This window comes from Hippocampus bargibanti, linkage group LG11 (assembly GCF_051943395.1).
Source record: "Hippocampus bargibanti isolate YZ-2025 linkage group LG11, ASM5194339v1, whole genome shotgun sequence".
Taxonomy (NCBI): Eukaryota; Metazoa; Chordata; class Actinopteri; order Syngnathiformes; family Syngnathidae; genus Hippocampus; species Hippocampus bargibanti.
Window position 1 is genome coordinate 3,446,682 of NC_142744.1, and position 19,476 is coordinate 3,466,157.

The 19,476-nt window shown below is 38.4% G+C and overlaps 1 protein-coding gene across 5 annotated transcripts in view; it reads left to right on the forward strand.

Moving 5' to 3' along the window:
• Positions 1-274: 274 nt before the first annotated feature.
• LOC148891167 (protein APCDD1-like) overlaps positions 275-19,476 on the forward strand; it is a 30,120-nt gene continuing 10,918 nt past the window's right edge. Inside the window, exons 1-3 of one of the 5 annotated variants that reach the window (XM_089007701.1) lie at positions 1,066-1,159; positions 2,168-2,301; positions 9,771-9,914. In XM_089007701.1, coding sequence (XP_088863827.1) covers positions 9,884-9,914 — 31 coding nt within the window. In that variant the 5' untranslated portion in view covers positions 1,066-1,159; positions 2,168-2,301; positions 9,771-9,883. Of the gene's footprint in view, positions 466-1,038; positions 1,160-2,167; positions 2,302-9,770; positions 9,915-19,476 lie in introns of those variants that run through there. The other 4 variants (XM_089007698.1, XM_089007699.1, XM_089007700.1 and 1 more) reach the window with 4 other exon arrangements.

Sequence of the window (19,476 nt, forward strand, 5' to 3'; positions counted from 1 at the left end):
TTTTTGTATATTTAATGACTTCCTGCAACACTCATCGAAATATTTCTTGTCATTTATTTTTTCTTTGGAAGTAAAACAAAAAAACTACTGTCACTGTCTCCTGAATATGATATATTTCTCATTTCAAAATAAAATCTGTAGCTTGATTTTGCTTTTGTTTCCAGAATTGTGACTTTTATTTTGGTCAAATTTCCGGTTGATACTGCTTCGTGGGGGATTAAGCTTGACTAATCACGAGGACCACCTTGTGTTCTGTGGCGTGGGAATCGGTCACGCACATTGAGAGTGGATCACGGAAGGCTCGGTCGATGTCCAGCGGCGACGCTAGGTGGAGTTCTTCGTTTTATCTGACTCGTTGGATGGAAATTTCCGGATTTGTTTGATCGCTATCCTTTTGTGGGCGGAAATGACGTCATGATCGGTTGCGTTCGAAAAGACGACTCGAACGAGAGTCGACGAGCAAAGGTATATCCAGGTCGCATGAGCCCAAATACGTACTGATATATGCGTGCACACTCATGGTTACGTACGCACGCATGCGTAACGAAAGTTGCTTGCGTGCTCGTGTACTTGTTTATGAGCACGTTCTGTGCAAGTGCACATTCCTTGTAATGAGACGTTCCGCGTGAGTGACAGCCACCCAGTGTGGACACGCACGCCAATGTTCGCTTCGTGACCAGTTAGGGAGGTGGATTTTGTTTTTGTTCGTGTCTTTGTGAGCGTGTGTGCAATCGTGTACGCGTGTGTGTTCGTGTGCTTGGCATACCGATTTAAATCGTATAACATCTAGTGTTTTCTCTATTTGATATGCAATATATATCCATGTATATACTTGCCATGTTTATTTATGTAATTTATCTATGTATTTATTTATGCCTTTATTTATGTATTTATGTATCTATTTATTTCGAAGGTTGAAACACGACTCCTGAATTGGCTTTGCATGCAGTGTTGTTCCTTTGTTCCTACTTTGGCCTCATGGGGGCAGTGTGTTGCACGAATGAACACCGGTCGTCCATGTTTGACACACGAAGGAATCAATTCGGTTATGTACAAGAAAGCACATGGCTTGTGTGTTTGCGTTAAAGGCGACTCTGAAAGTCATCCGAAAAATTAAAAAAAGATAGAAACAGAGACAAGGACGAGTGCTTCGTGGAAGGTGAGGATTTCTTTCCAACAATATTAAAAAAAAACAATTACCGTAATGACTTTCGACTAATATTATTCTTATGTCATGATGATGACAAAGCGTTCATGAATATCTCATTGCCTTAAAAAATGTCATTTAAAGTGCCCTTTTGTGCTAAAAATATGGCTAGGTTTCGCCTTTTCTTCACCAGTATCAGGAATGCCTTACGCCATTTGCGCATTTTGACAGCTTTGGTCCAACTTTGTCACTCCACTGCGCCAGCACCGGCACACGTCTATTGCGATTAGCGCATATTGCTATGTGATCTGCGTATATATATATATATATATACAGTGATACCTTGGCTTACGAACTTAATTGGTTCCCAGACAGAGTGTGTAAGGTGAAAAGTGTGTATCCCAAAAATTAATTTCTCATAGGAAACCATTAAAATGAGAATAATCTGTTCCCAGGTCCCCATAAAACATAATTTTCTACTTTCTAATTTTCTAAGCCTTAAAACTACACAACATATACCTTATTTTATGTGTAATAAATGTGCTATGGTATTATAATTAAAGAAATAAAATGTACTGTATAATGAAAGTTGTTTGACTGACCTTTGTGATGGTCGTTGATGGCTTGATGGAATGGAGTGGCCGGTTTCATCAGCATTAAACACTTGATGAGGAACGTAGCGTTCTTCTTTCACCATCTTGAGGAATGATCCCTTGTAGGTGCTTTGTTTGCGATAATTTTACCTTGTTCTTCAATTGTGTTCTATTTAGCTGGGTTGATAGCTTTTTGCATCAAGTGTACAGATGGCTTGTGCGGGTTATTTGTGGAGCCTGATTGATGGGAATTTTAACCTTGCAGTCTACACTCTGCCTTTGAACAATCAGAGTTGAAACAAGTCCATATTTCACTGTTTTCTTTCCATTTTGTCGCTCTCTCTCTGTCGTCTGTATGTCTCTTTCATGATTAAACCACCTCCCCTCACTCCTGCGATCTTGACCAATCACGTGGCTTTAACCGAAGACTGGGGGCGGTGACTAGATGACCAAAACAAGCCGGCTGCCATTTTCTTTTAGGAGAACGGGCTCGTTCGCGACCGACACATCACACATTGTGGCAGCTCTGTGTGTAACCCGAAAAATAGTTTGTATGCCAAGGTAAAATTTTCATCAATTTAACATTCGTAAACCTAAAAGTTCGTAAACCAAGGGCTTCGTAAACCGAGGTATCACTGTAAATCAATTTTGCAATTCAACACCCATTCTTTTCATCATCAGTAACTGATTTTGTTGGTATGTGTACTGATTTTTTTTTTTTTTTTTTTGTGGTACGCGACAATACTCTGTGTGTGTGTGTGTGTGTGTGTGTGTGTGTGTGTGTGTGTGTGTGTGTGTGTGTGTGTGTGTGTGTGTGTGTGTGTGTGTGTGTGTTTTTGTGTCAGGCATGCGCACACACGGTTTCCATTACTGGGACCGGCGTGGTTCCCTCGGCCCGACCACAAGCCTCCTGTCTCCACTGAGGCTCCACCCAACTCCGCCACAAACTTCCCAGAAAAGAACAGCGTCTAATTAAAATAAAAAAAAACACACACACACACCACTTTAAATACATTAATCCCTTCTCTCGCACACATGTATACATGAACATATACAGTAAATCTTTCTAAAGTAGTGTATACAAACATTTCTCTATGCACTTTCCACCTTGCTTAGCGGCACACGGACTCCAGTGTTCATCCCACCGCATCCCTCAAATATTCCGTTTGACCAAAAAGCACATTTGAAATGGCGCAAGAAGCAAACATCAGCATGCGTTTCTAATAAAGTGATTTATATTGCGGCCAATGTTATCATTGAATGAAGTACGGGAGATGAGACTCTTGAGGAATGGAACAGACACCCAAATTACAGTGTTGAGCTTTATTGATGCTAAAAGTACAAAACTAGCTATTTATTTGTTCTCTGTTTGCTATCTAGCTAGCTGGCTATCAAGCTGGCTGAAAGGCCTGCTATTCGCTATCTATTAGCTACCTAGGTAGCTTTCTATCTATTGAGTTATAGCATGTTGTGTGGCATAAAAATGAGAAAATACACATTTAAAAGAATACTAAATAGATTTTTTAAGTAGCTATCAGTTAGCTAGATAGCTATTTCCCCGTCCGTAAGAGTGAACAAAGGATGACAAATGACAGAAAGACCCCAAAGTGCATTGCGTGCGGCGGCACTGTCACAACAACTTTGACTGCTCAAAATGGCGGCTGAGGTCACGCAGTTCATTAGCATCTCTACAAATGAGCTTTTGGACAAGTGTCTTACGACGCGCTCCTTCCGCCAGATGGAGGACAGGAGGACACACAGTCCCGCGAATGTTTGGAAAGTTGATGAGGTGTCGGGGTACACGCTGACACTTGATAGCTGCGCCATCTTAACTTTCACGCTTTATAATCTCCATTTGTATTCTGTTCAATATGTTGCGTGAATATTTTGGAAACAAAAGAACATGTAAAAAAAAAACATTTTTATACTCATTGAATATAGAAATAAACAATAAAAGCATTTTTATGTTTTATTTGTAACGCTCACATTAGTTTAACTTCGCACCACTGAGTCACCAGTACGAAAATCCCGTTTTATGATTTTTGAAACTTAACATGTATGCATATGTATACCATCTCTATTGTTATCCAGTCAATTATCTTTTATTTTGGCGGGGGAAACTGCTGTGATCTCGTCTATTTTTCTTCCCTTTGTATTATTCATTATTGGACTATTACGTCTTGTTATACCAATGGCCGCCCACCTGGTCTGGAAGAAACGTTCCGTGTGTGTGTGTGTGTGTGTCTGTGTGTGTGTGTGTGTGTGTGTGTGCTCTGATATCGTCCAATAAAAAAAAAAAAAGCACGTTAGTGTAAGTTGATCCTAAAGTGCCGCTTTAAGACTTTTCCAAACTGGGCCGCAGCGTCACGGCCAACGGTCCATTTGATGTGGCCCAAATCCTGCCAATTGAAGGATTCCTTCTCGTCTTGCCTTTTTTTTTTTTTTTTTGCGTCGTCACGATCAAAGTGAAATTTATTTGACTGGGCAACCAGCTGTTGCCACGACAACCCAGATCACAGACAGGAAGTTTCACGGATCCTTGTCCTCAACAATGACACCACTCTGCAAACAGGGAGAGGATCTCACATACAAGCATATGCCACCATGTTCGTGCGCATGTGGGCGATAAGGGTAGTAGGGGGGGGGGGGGGGGGGTTAATTCCACAAAGTACACTCTCTTCCGGTCTTTGCATATGTGTGTGTGTGTGTGTGTGTGTGTGTGTGTGTGTGTGTGTGTGTGTGTGTGTGTGTGTGTGTGTGTGTGTGTGTGTATGTGGTCCATCTGGATGTCACTAAGTGTTTTTTCAACTCATTCACTGCCAGACATATGCAAAAAATGTGTCCACCCCAGTGCCAGGGTTTTTGTCATTATCACTCGAATTCCAGTACCCACAGAATATTGAGTAAACTATTAGCTAGCTAGGTAGCTTTCTATGTATTGAGTTATAGCATGTTGTGTGAGAAGATACAAATATGAAAGCATACTAATTACAATTTTTTTAAGAGTACACAACTAGCTAGCTATTTGTTATCTGTTAGCTATCTAGCTAGCTATCAAGCTCGCTATTTATTAGCTGGCTGGCTGGCTGGCTAGCTATTAGATATGTGACTAAAGTGACCTTGAGAGTTTTCTAAGGAGCTTAGCTAGCTTGGTAGCTTTCTATCAATTGAATTATAGTATGTTGTGTGACATCAACATGAGATGACACAAATATCAAGGCATACTAATTAGAATTTTTTTAAGAGTACACAACTAGCTAGCTATTTGTTATCTGTTAGCTATCTAGCTAGCTATCAAGCTGGCTATTTATTAGCTGCCTGGCTGGCTAGCTATTAGATATGTGACTAAAGTGACCTTGACAGTTTTGTAAGAAGCTTAGCTAGCTTGGTAGCTTTCTATCTATTGAATTATAGTATGTTGTGTGACATCAACGTGAGAAAATACAAATGTAAAAGAATACTAAATAGATTTTTTTAAGTACACAACTAGCTATCTGTTAGCTATCTATCTAGCTAGCTATCCAGCTGGCTATCTATTAGCTGGCTGGCTGGTTAGCTATTAGATATGTGACTGTAAAGTGACCGTGAGAGTTTTGAAAGGAGCTTATAAATGAAATGTATTATTATTATTTTTGCAACATTGCGACAGGTCCGGCCAGCGCTTTATCGGCACAACAGCAAGAAACACTAGGTCTAAGTCATATTTTCAATGACAAAATAAATCTGTGAATGGCAGTCAATGAGTTAATTGTTCGACAGAGCATCATTGTGCCCATTTGATATCAACCTGGATAGTTAGCGGTGTGGTAAAAGTCATCATTTGTTATTTTTATTCGTTAAAAGTGTCTAAATGTTGACAAGGACCCCCCCCAAAAAAAAGACTTGAAAGGAAAAAAAAAGCTTGAAATAGTTGTTGACTGTAATGACTTTTCCATTGTTGCCCCCATTGTGTATAATGTGTGTAATTAGCAACGCGGCAATAAAACATACTGTCGCTGCGAGCAGAACTAAAATAACACCAAATCTTTTCAGATGTAAAAATATAACAACCGATTCTGACAGCCTGCGGTGGCTAAGTGGAGAAAAAAAAGGCCACAAGTTGAAGAAATGAGACCAAGACAAGTGCCGCTCTCGCAATATCTGCTAGTTAGCGACATGTGGCTACCTAGCTAGCACGTATGTATTTTTATAAACATCCAAGAGGATTTAGTGTTCAATGAAGTGAATGTTTGAAAAAGGCAGTTAGTTACTCTTTTATTTATATATTTCAAGACATTTTTGATTCAGAGAACTTGGCATTCTTTGTTGATCAATGTTAAGCTAGCATACGTTTTTGTAAACATATGCTAGCATACGTTTTTGTAAACATATGCTAGCATACGTTTTTGTAAACATATGCTAGCATACGTTTTTGTAAACCTATGCTAGCATACGTTTTTGTAAACATATGCTAGCATACGTTTTTGTAAACATATGCTAGCATACGTTTTTGTAAACATATGCTAGCATACGTTTTTGTAAACATATGCTAGCATACGTTTTTGTAAACATATGCTAGCATACGTTTTTGTAAACATATGCTAGCATATGTTTTTGTAACCATATGCTAGTTTAATGTCTAAGGTGAAACTTTAATATGCGTTTTCATAAACATCAGTGAAAAGTTTGCTGGTTAACGCATGTGTTTTTGTAAACATCAAAGACACATTATTGGAGGCTAATTTTGTGTCTTCAATGAACCGAAATCTACCGGTACTCGTTTTTGTTAACATCATCGACATTTTTTCACAAACTATCTGAGAAACTATTTTGTGTTCATTGAGCGAAGTGGAATCTACTACTAATTTACTACTACTACTACTACTACTATTACTACTACTACTACTACTACTACTACTACTGTGTACTACTACTGCTTCATAGAAGGTGAGGATTTATTGTCAACAATATTAAAAAAAAAACAATGTCTTACTCTCTACGAATATTAATCTTAGGTTCAGTGATGACAAATGATTCATGAATCTCTCATTGCTTTAAAAATACTACTACTACTACTACTACTACTGTGTACTACTACTACTGTGTGTACTCTGACATTTAGCTCATTGACTGCCATACGATGTGCAAAAATGTTTCCACTGCAGTGCCAGGGTTTTTGTCATTTTCACTCAAAGTGCAGGACCCACAAAATATTAAATTTTAGGACTACATAAACATTCAATACAGCGTTGAAAACTTAAACCTTGGACGCTCTTGTTTTATCAAAAAAAAAGAGTTAATTACTAAGTTATCTGGAGTTATCAGAGCTTAAAATGGGGGCTGCTGTTCAAAATACAATACCATACACATTGATTTACTAACTAGCGTACATCAAAGACACCCTAGTTTTGAAGGAACCGTATGTGCATACACTTTAATACACTTTTCAAAGAATTTTAAATTTGAACTTAGCAAATAATAATAGTACATGACATTTTAAGCGCCTTTCAAAGCTCTCAAAGACACTTTACAGTCACAGACAAGCACAGGTACTATAATAAATAAAATACAATCACAAATAGAATACACTAAATAAAATACAATTATAAATAGAAACAAGAGAGAGAGCTACACAAAAAAATGCAATTTTAAATAGGTGTACCACTTTTTTAGTTTAAAATATGGAATCTTCAGTAAAATAAATGTCTTCTTTTTTTTAACTTTGCATCAAAGTCGTTCTCTAGTGTGATTTGGGGAGGTATGTCAAACTCTGAGGGGGGAGGGGGGGGAGTTTCCAACGTGTACACTACACGAAGGCTGTAAAGATACACTCAAGTGGGAATGGTGGGAATTGTGTGACTTCATGCGTTTTTCCATTTCCAAGTGTCGATGCTGAGGGGGAACATCAAGGAGACATCAACGACACATCCGGACACATCTGTTTCTGCTTTTCTCAACTTGGATTTCCCTCCGCCAAACCTTCCCCGCCTTCATTGATGATTGTTTACCTGTCCCTAAAACATGTTTTTGTCCCCTCATCTTTTACCCTCTTTTTTTTTTTCCTTTTTGACGGACTTTTTTCCTTACTTTTTCCACGAGGCACAAAGCAGCCTGTAGATCATCTGGTTTCTTTCGGGCCTGCGGTTGTAACAGTTGAGAAGGCCACATCAAAGCTGGTTGTCAGAGAGCCCGCAGAAGACGATGACGAGAAAAAAAAATTGAAGTGGGGGGAGGGGAAAATCTGGGACAAATTCTGGTGCCTCTCTTTCTTTCTCTCACACACATTGGTGGAAACTCGAGAAGAAAGGATGGCGTCCATGTTTGACCTTGGCATAGACAAATTTGGGGTGACGGTTTGACTGTCGTTGAAGACCAAAAACAAAAAAGAATGACTTAAGATTCTAAATACAGTGATACCTTGGCTTACAAACTTAATTGGTTCCCAAACAGAATGTGTAAGGCGAAAAGTGTGTATCCCAAAAATTAATTTCCCATTGAAACCATTAAAATGAGAATTATCCGTTCCCAGGTGCCCATAAAACATAATTTTTATTTTCTACTTTCTAATTTTCAAAGCGTTAAAACTACACAACTACACTAAAATTTTATGTATAATAAATGTGCTATGGTATTATAATTAAAGAAATAAACTCTACTGTATAATAAAGTGGTTTTATTTACCTTTGTGATGGTCGTTGATGGCTTGATAGAATGGAGTGGCCGGTTTCATCAGCATTAAACACTTGATGAGGAACGTAGCCTTCTTCTTTCACCATCTTGAGGAATGATCCCTTGTAGGTGCTTTCTTTTTGATAATGTTATCTAGTTCCTCATCAATCGTGTTCTGTTTAGCTGGTTTGATAGCTTTTTGTATCAAGTGTACAGATGGCTTGTGCGGGTTGTTTGAGGAGCCTGATTGATGGGATATTTTAACCTTGCAGTCTACAATCTGCGAACTATCAAAGTTAAAACTCTCTCACTGTTGTCTGCCTGTCTCTTTAATGTTGAAACCACCTCCCCTCTCTTCTGCGTTCTTGACCAATCACGTGGCTTCAACCGAAGACTGGGGGCGGGGAATAGAGGACAAAAACAGTCGGCTGCCATTTTGTTGTTAGAAGAAAAGGCTCGTTAGAGAACGACACATCACTCATTGAGGCAGCCCCGTGTACGAAAAAAGGTTGTTTGCCAAGGTAAAATTTTGATAAATTTAACGTTCGTAAACCGAAAAGTTCGTAAGCCAAGGGGTTCGTAAACTGAGGTGTCACTGTAGTTTTTCACATGATAAAAATGTTGATCAAATATTTTTGAACTCATTTGCAACCATTCCCGGGAATTGAAAAATGTGACATGGAGCGCCATTACCGAATTTTTTCAGGATTGTTTTTTTGGAGTGCCGATAAAGCGCTGGTCAGGCCGCTGGCGATGTTTTTTTTCCTTCCACGAGGGGGCAGAATTTGCCTTTTGTCCATGTTAGCGCTTTTTTTTTACAGCTTCAGCTGTTGCTAACGCGCTATATGGATGCCTGTGTATTAGATATCTATTAGCTAGCTAGTTAGCTGACTATCTATTAGCTGTCTATTGGCTAGCTAGCTAACTGGCTACCTATTAACTTTCAATCCATCTGACTAGCTAGTGAGCTAGCTATCTGTTAGCTATCTATTAGCTAGCTAGTAGGCTGGCTGGCTATCTATTAGCTAGCTATTAGCCAGCTAGCTAGCTAACTAACTGGCTATCTATTAACTTCCAACCAGGCAGGCTAACTAGTTAGCTGGCTATCAGTTAGCTATCTATTAGCTAGCTAGTGGGCTGGCTGGCTATCTATTAGCTATATTAGCTAGCTAGCTCTCTTTTTATTTATTTGAGTTATTCCGGGTTGAGTGAACGCTGGCGCATGTGGCTGCCGCTGCTCACCCACAGAAAAACTTATCCTGTGACTGTGAAGTGACCTTGAGAGTTTTGAAAAGGCACTTATAAATGAAATGTATTATATTTATTATTATTATTATTATTATTATAAATGACTTTTTAAATGATTTTTTTTTGCATTATAGATGGGACTGGATGTGACTATGCCTTCGACATTGGAAAATGAAAACCTCAGTGGCGGTAATGACAGAGTTGCGAAGTGCACGAAAAGGACATACACGCAAACATCAAGAGAGGCATGAAGATCAAAAGTTTTCGGGGGCGTGCTGGTATGTTTTGACCTTTCAGCAATTTAGCTGTTTGTCAAGTAGCCCAAAAAAAAGAAAAAGAAAGACAAGTAAAAGGAAAAGCGTACCTGATCTGCCATTGATGTTGCGCTGGGACACGTTGGGAGCCATTTTAAAAGCCCGCCTGTGATATGAAGAACAGATGAAAGCAATGCGGGCCCCCCCAAGCGAGATGTTACGTCGCTTTCCAAAAGCTGCCAAAAATGGTTTCTCCTTATTATAGAATCAATATATGCAAAACATCCCTTTAAAAAAAAAAAAACATGACCTTTTTCCTGTTGGAAAAGTTTCAAAATGCGTGTTTACGAAAGAAACGACTATGTATAGTAAGGCTAAAAACGGCATGGTCGGTTTTTTTCGGCTAAAAACGCCTTACTATACATGGTCGTTTTTTTTGGCTAAAAACGCGTTACTATACATGGTGGTTTTTTTCGGCTAAAAACGCCTTACTATACATGGTCGTTTTTTTTCGGCTAAAAACGCCTTACCATACATGGTCGTTTTTTTCGGCTAAAAACGCCTTACTATACATGGTCGTTTTTTTCGGCTAAAAACGCCTTACTATACATGGTCGTTTTTTTTCGGCTAAAAACGCCTTACTATACATGGTTGTTTTTTTCGGCTAAAAACGCCTTACTATACATGGTGTTTTTTTTTCTGCTAAAAACGCCTTACTATACATGGTCGTTTTTTTCCGTCTAAAACGCCTTACTATACATGGTCGTTTTTTTCGACTAAAAACGCCTTACCATACATGGTCGTTTTTTTCGGCTAAAAACGCCTTACTATACATGGTCGTTTTTTTCGGCTAAAAACGCCTTACTATACATGGTCGTTTTTTTTCGGCTAAAAACGCCTTACTATACATGGTTGTTTTTTTCGGCTAAAAACGCCTTACTATACATGGTGGTTTTTTTTCTGCTAAAAACGCCTTACTATACATGGTGGTTTTTTTCCGTCTAAAACGCCTTACTATACATGGTCGTTTTTTTCGACTAAAAACGCCTTACAATACATGGTCGTTTTTTTCGGCCTAAAACACCTTACTATACATGGTCGTTTTTTTCGGCCTAAAACACCTTACTATACATGGTCGTTTTTTTTTCGGCTAAAAACGCCTTACTATACATGGTCGTTTTTTTCGGCTAAAAACGCCTTACTATACATGGTCGGTTTTTTCGGCTAAAAACGGCTTACTATACATGGTCGTTTTTTTCGGCTAAAAACGCCTTACTATACATGGTCGTTTTTTTCGGCTAAAAACGCCTTACTATACATGGTCGTTTATGTCGGCTAAAAACGCCTGACTATACATGGTCGTTTTTTTTTTCGGCTAAAAACGCCTTACTATACATGGTTGTTTTTTTCGGCGAAAAACGCCTTACTATATATACATGGTTGTTTTTTTTCGGCTAAAAACGCCTTACTATACATGGTCGTTTTTTTTTTCGGCTAAAAACGCCTTACTATACATGGTCGTTTATGTCGGCTAAAAACGCCTGACTATACATGGTCGTTTTTTTCCGTCTAAAACGCCTTACTATACATGGTTGGGTTTTTTTTTGGCTAAAAACGCCTTACTATACATGGTCGTTTTTTCCCCGCTAAAAACGCCTTACTATACATGGTTGGTTTTTTTTCAGTCAAAAATGCCTTACTAAACATGGTCGTGTTTTTCGGCCAAAAACGCTTTACTATACATGGTCGTTTTTTTTCCGGCTAAAAACGCCTTACTATACATGGTCGTTTTTTTGGCCTAAAACGCCTTACTATGCATGGTTGGTTTTTTTTTTTTTCGGCTAAAAACGCCTTACTATACATGGTCGTTTTTTTCAGCCAAAAATGCCTTACTAAACATGGTCGTTTTTTTCGGCCAAAAACGCCTTACTAAACATGGTCGTTTTTTTCGGCCAAAAATGCCTTACTAAACATGGTCGTTTTTTTGGCCTAAAACGCCTTACTATACATGGTTGTTGTTTTTTTTCAGCCAAAAATGCCTTACTAAACATGGTCGTTTTTTTCGGCCAAAATCTCCTTGCATGGTCGTTTTTTTATTAACAATAAGAATGCCTTTAAATGTCCCGCAATGGGAAAATTTGCAAAAATCTGAGGTGGAGATGCTGGGGATTGAACCCAGGACCTCACACATGCAAAGCATACGCTCTACCATTGAGTTAGACCCCGACTTTACATGATGAAAAGCACCTTGATATACATGGTGTTTTATTTTTCAGCTAAAATTGCTTACTTTATTGTGTAAAAACGCCTTGCTATACATGGTCGTTTTTTTCGGCTAAAAACGCCTTACTATACATGGTCGTTTTTTTCGGCTAAAAATGCCTTACTATACATGGTCGTTTTTCTTTTCGGCTAAAAACGCCTTACTAAACATGGTCGTTTTTTTGACCTAAAACGCCTTACTATACATGGTCGTTTTTTTCGGCTAAAAACGCCTTACTATACATGGTCGTTTTTTTTGGCTAAAAACGCCTTACTATACATGGTCGTTTTTTTTCGGCTAAAAACGCCTTACTATACATGGTTGTTTTTTTCGGCTAAAAACGCCTTACTATACATGGTGGTTTTTTTTCTGCTAAAAACGCCTTACTATACATGGTCGTTTTTTTCCGTCTAAAACGCCTTACTATACATGGTCGTTTTTTTCGGCTAAAAACGCCTTACTATACATGGTGGTTTTTTTTTCTGCTAAAAACGCCTTACTATACATGGTCGTTTTTTTCCGTCTAAAACGCCTTACTATACATGGTCGTTTTTTTCGGCTAAAAACGCCTTACTATACATGGTCGTTTTTTTTCGGCTAAAAACGCCTTACTATACATGGTTGTTTTTTTCGGCTAAAAACGCCTTACTATACATGGTGGTTTTTTTTCTGCTAAAAACGCCTTACTATACATGGTGGTTTTTTTCCGTCTAAAACGCCTTACTATACATGGTCGTTTTTTTCGACTAAAAACGCCTTACAATACATGGTCGTTTTTTTCGGCCTAAAACACCTTACGATACATGGTCGTTTTTTTCGGCCTAAAACACCTTACTATACATGGTCGTTTTTTTTCGGCTAAAAACGCCTTACTATACATGGTCGTTTTTTTCGGCTAAAAACGCCTTACTATACATGGTCGGTTTTTTCGGCTAAAAACGGCTTACTATACATGGTCGTTTTTTTCGGCTAAAAACGCCTTACTATACATGGTCGTTTTTTTCGGCTAAAAACGCCTTACTATACATGGTCGTTTATGTCGGCTAAAAACGCCTGACTATACATGGTCGTTTTTTTTCGGCTAAAAACGCCTTACTATACATGGTCGGTTTTTTTCGGCTAAAAACGGCTTACTATACATGGTCGTTTTTTTCGGCTAAAAACGCCTTACTATACATGGTCGTTTTTTTCGGCTAAAAACGCCTTACTATACATGGTCGTTTATGTCGGCTAAAAACGCCTGACTATACATGGTCGTTTTTTTTTCGGCTAAAAACGCCTTACTATACATGGTTATTTTTTTCGGCGAAAAACGCCTTACTATATATACATGGTTGTTTTTTTTCGGCTAAAAACGCCTTACTATACATGGTCGTTTTTTTTTCGGCTAAAAACGCCTTACTATACATGGTCGTTTATGTCGGCTAAAAACGCCTGACTATACATGGTCGTTTTTTTCCGTCTAAAACGCCTTACTATACATGGTTGGGTTTTTTTTTGGCTAAAAACGCCTTACTATACATGGTCGTTTTTTCCCCGCTAAAAACGCCTTACTATACATGGTTGGTTTTTTTTCAGTCAAAAATGCCTTACTAAACATGGTCGTGTTTTTCGGCCAAAACGCTTTACTATACATGGTCGTTTTTTTTCCGGCTAAAAACGCCTTACTATACATGGTCGTTTTTTTGGCCTAAAACGCCTTACTATGCATGGTTGTTTTTTTTTTTTTCGGCTAAAAACGCCTTACTATACATGGTCGTTTTTTTCAGCCAAAAATGCCTTACTAAACATGGTCGTTTTTTTCGGCCAAAAACGCCTTACTAAACATGGTCGTTTTTTTCGGCCAAAAATGCCTTACTAAACATGGTCGTTTTTTTGGCCTAAAACGCCTTACTATACATGGTTGTTGTTTTTTTTCAGCCAAAAATGCCTTACTAAACATGGTCGTTTTTTTCGGCCAAAATCTCCTTGCATGGTCGTTTTTTTATTAACAATAAGAATGCCTTTAAATGTCCCGCAATGGGAAAATTTGCAAAAATCTGAGGTGGAGATGCTGGGGATTGAACCCAGGACCTCACACATGCAAAGCATACGCTCTACCATTGAGTTAGACCCCGACTTTACATGATGAAAAGCACCTTGATATACATGGTGTTTTATTTTTCAGCTAAAATTGCTTACTTTATTGTGTAAAAACGCCTTGCTATACATGGTCGTTTTTTTCGGCTAAAAACGCCTTACTATACATGGTCGTTTTTTTCGGCTAAAAATGCCTTACTATACATGGTCGTTTTTCTTTTCGGCTAAAAACGCCTTACTAAACATGGTCGTTTTTTTGACCTAAAACGCCTTACTATACATGGTCGTTTTTTTCGGCTAAAAACGCCTTACTATACATGGTCGTTTTTTTTGGCTAAAAACGCCTTACTATACATGGTCGTTTTTTTTCGGCTAAAAACGCCTTACTATACATGGTTGTTTTTTTCGGCTAAAAACGCCTTACTATACATGGTGGTTTTTTTTCTGCTAAAAACGCCTTACTATACATGGTCGTTTTTTTCCGTCTAAAACGCCTTACTATACATGGTCGTTTTTTTCGGCTAAAAACGCCTTACTATACATGGTGGTTTTTTTTCTGCTAAAAACGCCTTACTATACATGGTCGTTTTTTTCGGTCTAAAACGCCTTACTATACATGGTCGTTTTTTTCGGCTAAAAACGCCTTACTATACATGGTCGTTTTTTTTCGGCTAAAAACGCCTTACTATACATGGTTGTTTTTTTCGGCTAAAAACGCCTTACTATACATGGTGGTTTTTTTTCTGCTAAAAACGCCTTACTATACATGGTGGTTTTTTTCCGTCTAAAACGCCTTACTATACATGGTCGTTTTTTTCGACTAAAAACGCCTTACAATACATGGTCGTTTTTTTCGGCCTAAAACACCTTACGATACATGGTCGTTTTTTTTCGGCCTAAAACACCTTACTATACATGGTCGTTTTTTTTCGGCTAAAAACGCCTTACTATACATGGTCGTTTTTTTCGGCTAAAAACGCCTTACTATACATGGTCGGTTTTTTTCGGCTAAAAACGGCTTACTATACATGGTCGTTTTTTTCGGCTAAAAACGCCTTACTATACATGGTCGTTTTTTTCGGCTAAAAACGCCTTACTATACATGGTCGTTTATGTCGGCTAAAAACGCCTGACTATACATGGTCGTTTTTTTCGGCTAAAAACGCCTTACTATACATGGTCGTTTTTTTTCGGCTAAAAACGGCTTACTATACATGGTCGTTTTTTTTCGGCTAAAAACGCCTTACTATACATGGTCGTTTTTTTCGGCTAAAAACGCCTTACTATACATGGTCGTTTATGTCGGCTAAAAACGCCTGACTATACATGGTCGTTTTTTTTTTCGGCTAAAAACGCCTTACTATACATGGTTATTTTTTTCGGCGAAAAACGCCTTACTATATATACATGGTTGTTTTTTTTTCGGCTAAAAACGCCTTACTATACATGGTCGTTTTTTTTTTCGGCTAAAAACGCCTTACTATACATGGTCGTTTATGTCGGCTAAAAACGCCTGACTATACATGGTCGTTTTTTTTCCGTCTAAAACGCCTTACTATACATGGTTGGGGTTTTTTTTGGCTAAAAACGCCTTACTATACATGGTCGTTTTTTTTTTTTTCCGCTAAAAACGCCTTACTATACATGGTTGGTTTTTTTTCAGTCAAAAATGCCTTACTAAACATGGTCGTGTTTTTCGGCCAAAACGCTTTACTATACATGGTCGTTTTTTTTCCGGCTAAAAACGCCTTACTATACATGGTCGTTTTTTTGGCCTAAAACGCCTTACTATGCATGGTTGTTTTTTTTTTTTTTCGGCTAAAAACGCCTTACTATACATGGTCGTTTTTTTCAGCCAAAAATGCCTTACTAAACATGGTCGTTTTTTTCGGCCAAAAACGCCTTACTAAACATGGTCGTTTTTTTCGGCCAAAAATGCCTTACTAAACATGGTCGTTTTTTTGGCCTAAAACGCCTTACTATACATGGTTGTTGTTTTTTTTCAGCCAAAAATGCCTTACTAAACATGGTCGTTTTTTTCGGCCAAAATCTCCTTGCATGGTCGTTTTTTTTATTAACAATAAGAATGCCTTTAAATGTCCCGCAATGGGAAAATTTGCAAAAATCTGAGGTGGAGATGCTGGGGATTGAACCCAGGACCTCACACATGCAAAGCATACGCTCTACCATTGAGTTAGACCCCGACTTTACATGATGAAAAGCACCTTGATATACATGGTGTTTTATTTTTCAGCTAAAATTGCTTACTTTATTGTGTAAAAACGCCTTGCTATACATGGTCGTTTTTTTCGGCTAAAAACGCCTTACTATACATGGTCGTTTTTTTCGGCTAAAAATGCCTTACTATACATGGTCGTTTTTCTTTTCGGCTAAAAACGCCTTACTAAACATGGTCGTTTTTTTGACCTAAAACGCCTTACTATACATGGTCGTTTTTTTTCGGCTAAAAACGCCTTACTATACATGGTCGTTTTTTTTGGCTAAAAACGCCTTACTATACATGGTCGTTTTTTTTCGGCTAAAAACGCCTTACTATACATGGTTGTTTTTTTCGGCGAAAAACGCCTTACTATATATACATGGTTGTTTTTTTTCGGCTAAAAACGCCTTACTATACATGGTCGTTTTTTTTTTCGGCTAAAAACGCCTTACTATACATGGTCGTTTATGTCGGCTAAAAACGCCTGACTATACATGGTCGTTTTTTTCCGTCTAAAACGCCTTACTATACATGGTTGGGTTTTTTTTTGGCTAAAAACGCCTTACTATACATGGTCGTTTTTTCCCCGCTAAAAACGCCTTACTATACATGGTTGGTTTTTTTTCAGTCAAAAATGCCTTACTAAACATGGTCGTGTTTTTCGGCCAAAAACGCTTTACTATACATGGTCGTTTTTTTTCCGGCTAAAAACGCCTTACTATACATGGTCGTTTTTTTGGCCTAAAACGCCTTACTATGCATGGTTGTTTTTTTTTTTTTCGGCTAAAAACGCCTTACTATACATGGTCGTTTTTTTCAGCCAAAAATGCCTTACTAAACATGGTCGTTTTTTTCGGCCAAAAACGCCTTACTAAACATGGTCGTTTTTTTCGGCCAAAAATGCCTTACTAAACATGGTCGTTTTTTTGGCCTAAAACGCCTTACTATACATGGTTGTTGTTTTTTTTCAGCCAAAAATGCCTTACTAAACATGGTCGTTTTTTTCGGCCAAAATCTCCTTGCATGGTCGTTTTTTTATTAACAATAAGAATGCCTTTAAATGTCCCGCAATGGGAAAATTTGCAAAAATCTGAGGTGGAGATGCTGGGGATTGAACCCAGGACCTCACACATGCAAAGCATACGCTCTACCATTGAGTTAGACCCCGACTTTACATGATGAAAAGCACCTTGATATACATGGTGTTTTATTTTTCAGCTAAAATTGCTTACTTTATTGTGTAAAAACGCCTTGCTATACATGGTCGTTTTTTTCGGCTAAAAACGCCTTACTATACATGGTCGTTTTTTTCGGCTAAAAATGCCTTACTATACATGGTCGTTTTTCTTTTCGGCTAAAAACGCCTTACTAAACATGGTCGTTTTTTTGACCTAAAACGCCTTACTATACATGGTCGTTTTTTTCGGCTAAAAACGCCTTACTATACATGGTCGTTTTTTTCGGCTAAAAACGCCTTACTATACATGGTCGTTTTTTTCGGCTAAAAATGCCTTACTATACATGGTCGTTTTTTTGACCTAAAACGCCTTACTACACATGGTCGTTTTTTTTTTTCGGCTAAAAACGCCTTACTAAACATGGTCGTTTTTTTGGCCTAAAACGCCTTACTATACATGGTCGTTTTTTTCGGCTAAAAACGCCTTACTATACATGGTCGTTTTTTTCGGCTAAAAACGCCTTACTATACATGGTCGTTTTTTTCGGCTAAAAATGCCTTACTATACATGGTCGTTTTTCTTTTCGGCTAAAAACGCCTTACTATACATGGTCGTTTTTTTCGGCTAAAAATGCCTTACTATACATGGTCGTTTTTCTTTTCGGCTAAAAACGCCTTACTATACATGGTCGTTTTTTTTTTCGGCTAAAAACGCCTTACTAAACATGGTCGTTTTTTTGACCTAAAACGCCTTACTACACATGGTCGTTTTTTTTTTCGGCTAAAAACGCCTTACTAAACATGGTCGTTTTTTTGGCCTAAAACGCCTTACTATACATGGTCGTTTTTTTCGGCCTAAAACGCCTTACTATACATGGTCGCTTTTTTCGGCTAAAAACGCCTTACTATACATGGTCGTTTTTCTTTTCGGCTAAAAACGCCTTACTATACATGGTCGTTTTTTTCGGATTAAAATGCCTCACTACACATGGTCTTTTTTTGCGGCTAAAAACGCCTTACTAAACATGGTCGTTTTTTTGGCCTAAAACGCCTTACTACACATGGTCTTTTTTTGCGGCTAAAAGCGCCTCACTATACATGTTGGGTTTTTTTTTCAGCTAAAAACGCCTTACTATACAAGGTCTTTGTTTGTTCTCAATTGTTTGTTCTCAAAACAGCATTAAACTCTGGCTATGATGCCGCTCGTCTTCCCCACTCCTGCACACATTGCAATCCGCCGAGCAGTTTTCATTCACAGTCTCTCATTGTTCCGATTGCTCCCACGGTTTTTTTCCTGCGAGCTCTCGCAGGATGGCATGGCGTCAGCTCGCGCGTTGGCCCGACGTGGAAGGAACCGAGGCCACTAAAGCCACAAGAATCCCGACTGCGTCGCCGCAGTCCGGTTTTAGATACCTCGGAGATTTGCGCTGTGTTCATGGATTGCCATGAATGCGAAGGATTTCACATCCTCTTCTGTGCGTCCTTGACCGCTTGGAACGTTTCTGCTGACTTTGATCATATTGTCGTCTGCAGCTTATTTCACGCACAGTTACCGCAAAATGATTCCATCTTGGCTTTATGGCTGCATCAAATTGGTCTTTGATGAAGCCAACATACATTTTGTTGACGTTAAAGTCTGAACGGGATTGATGTTGGGAACAAAAAAAAAAAGATATATTTGAGCGTCATCGAAGACTTGATTGAAAGCCAAATTGTCTTTCATGCTTCTAAAAGTTTATTTGCTTTTTCAAAGGTCAAATGTTGAGGGGGATGTTTGTGGGAGGGCGGGGTGGATTCTTTCAAAATGGTTTTTGATGTGAACAAAAAAAAATGGTCGTATTAATTT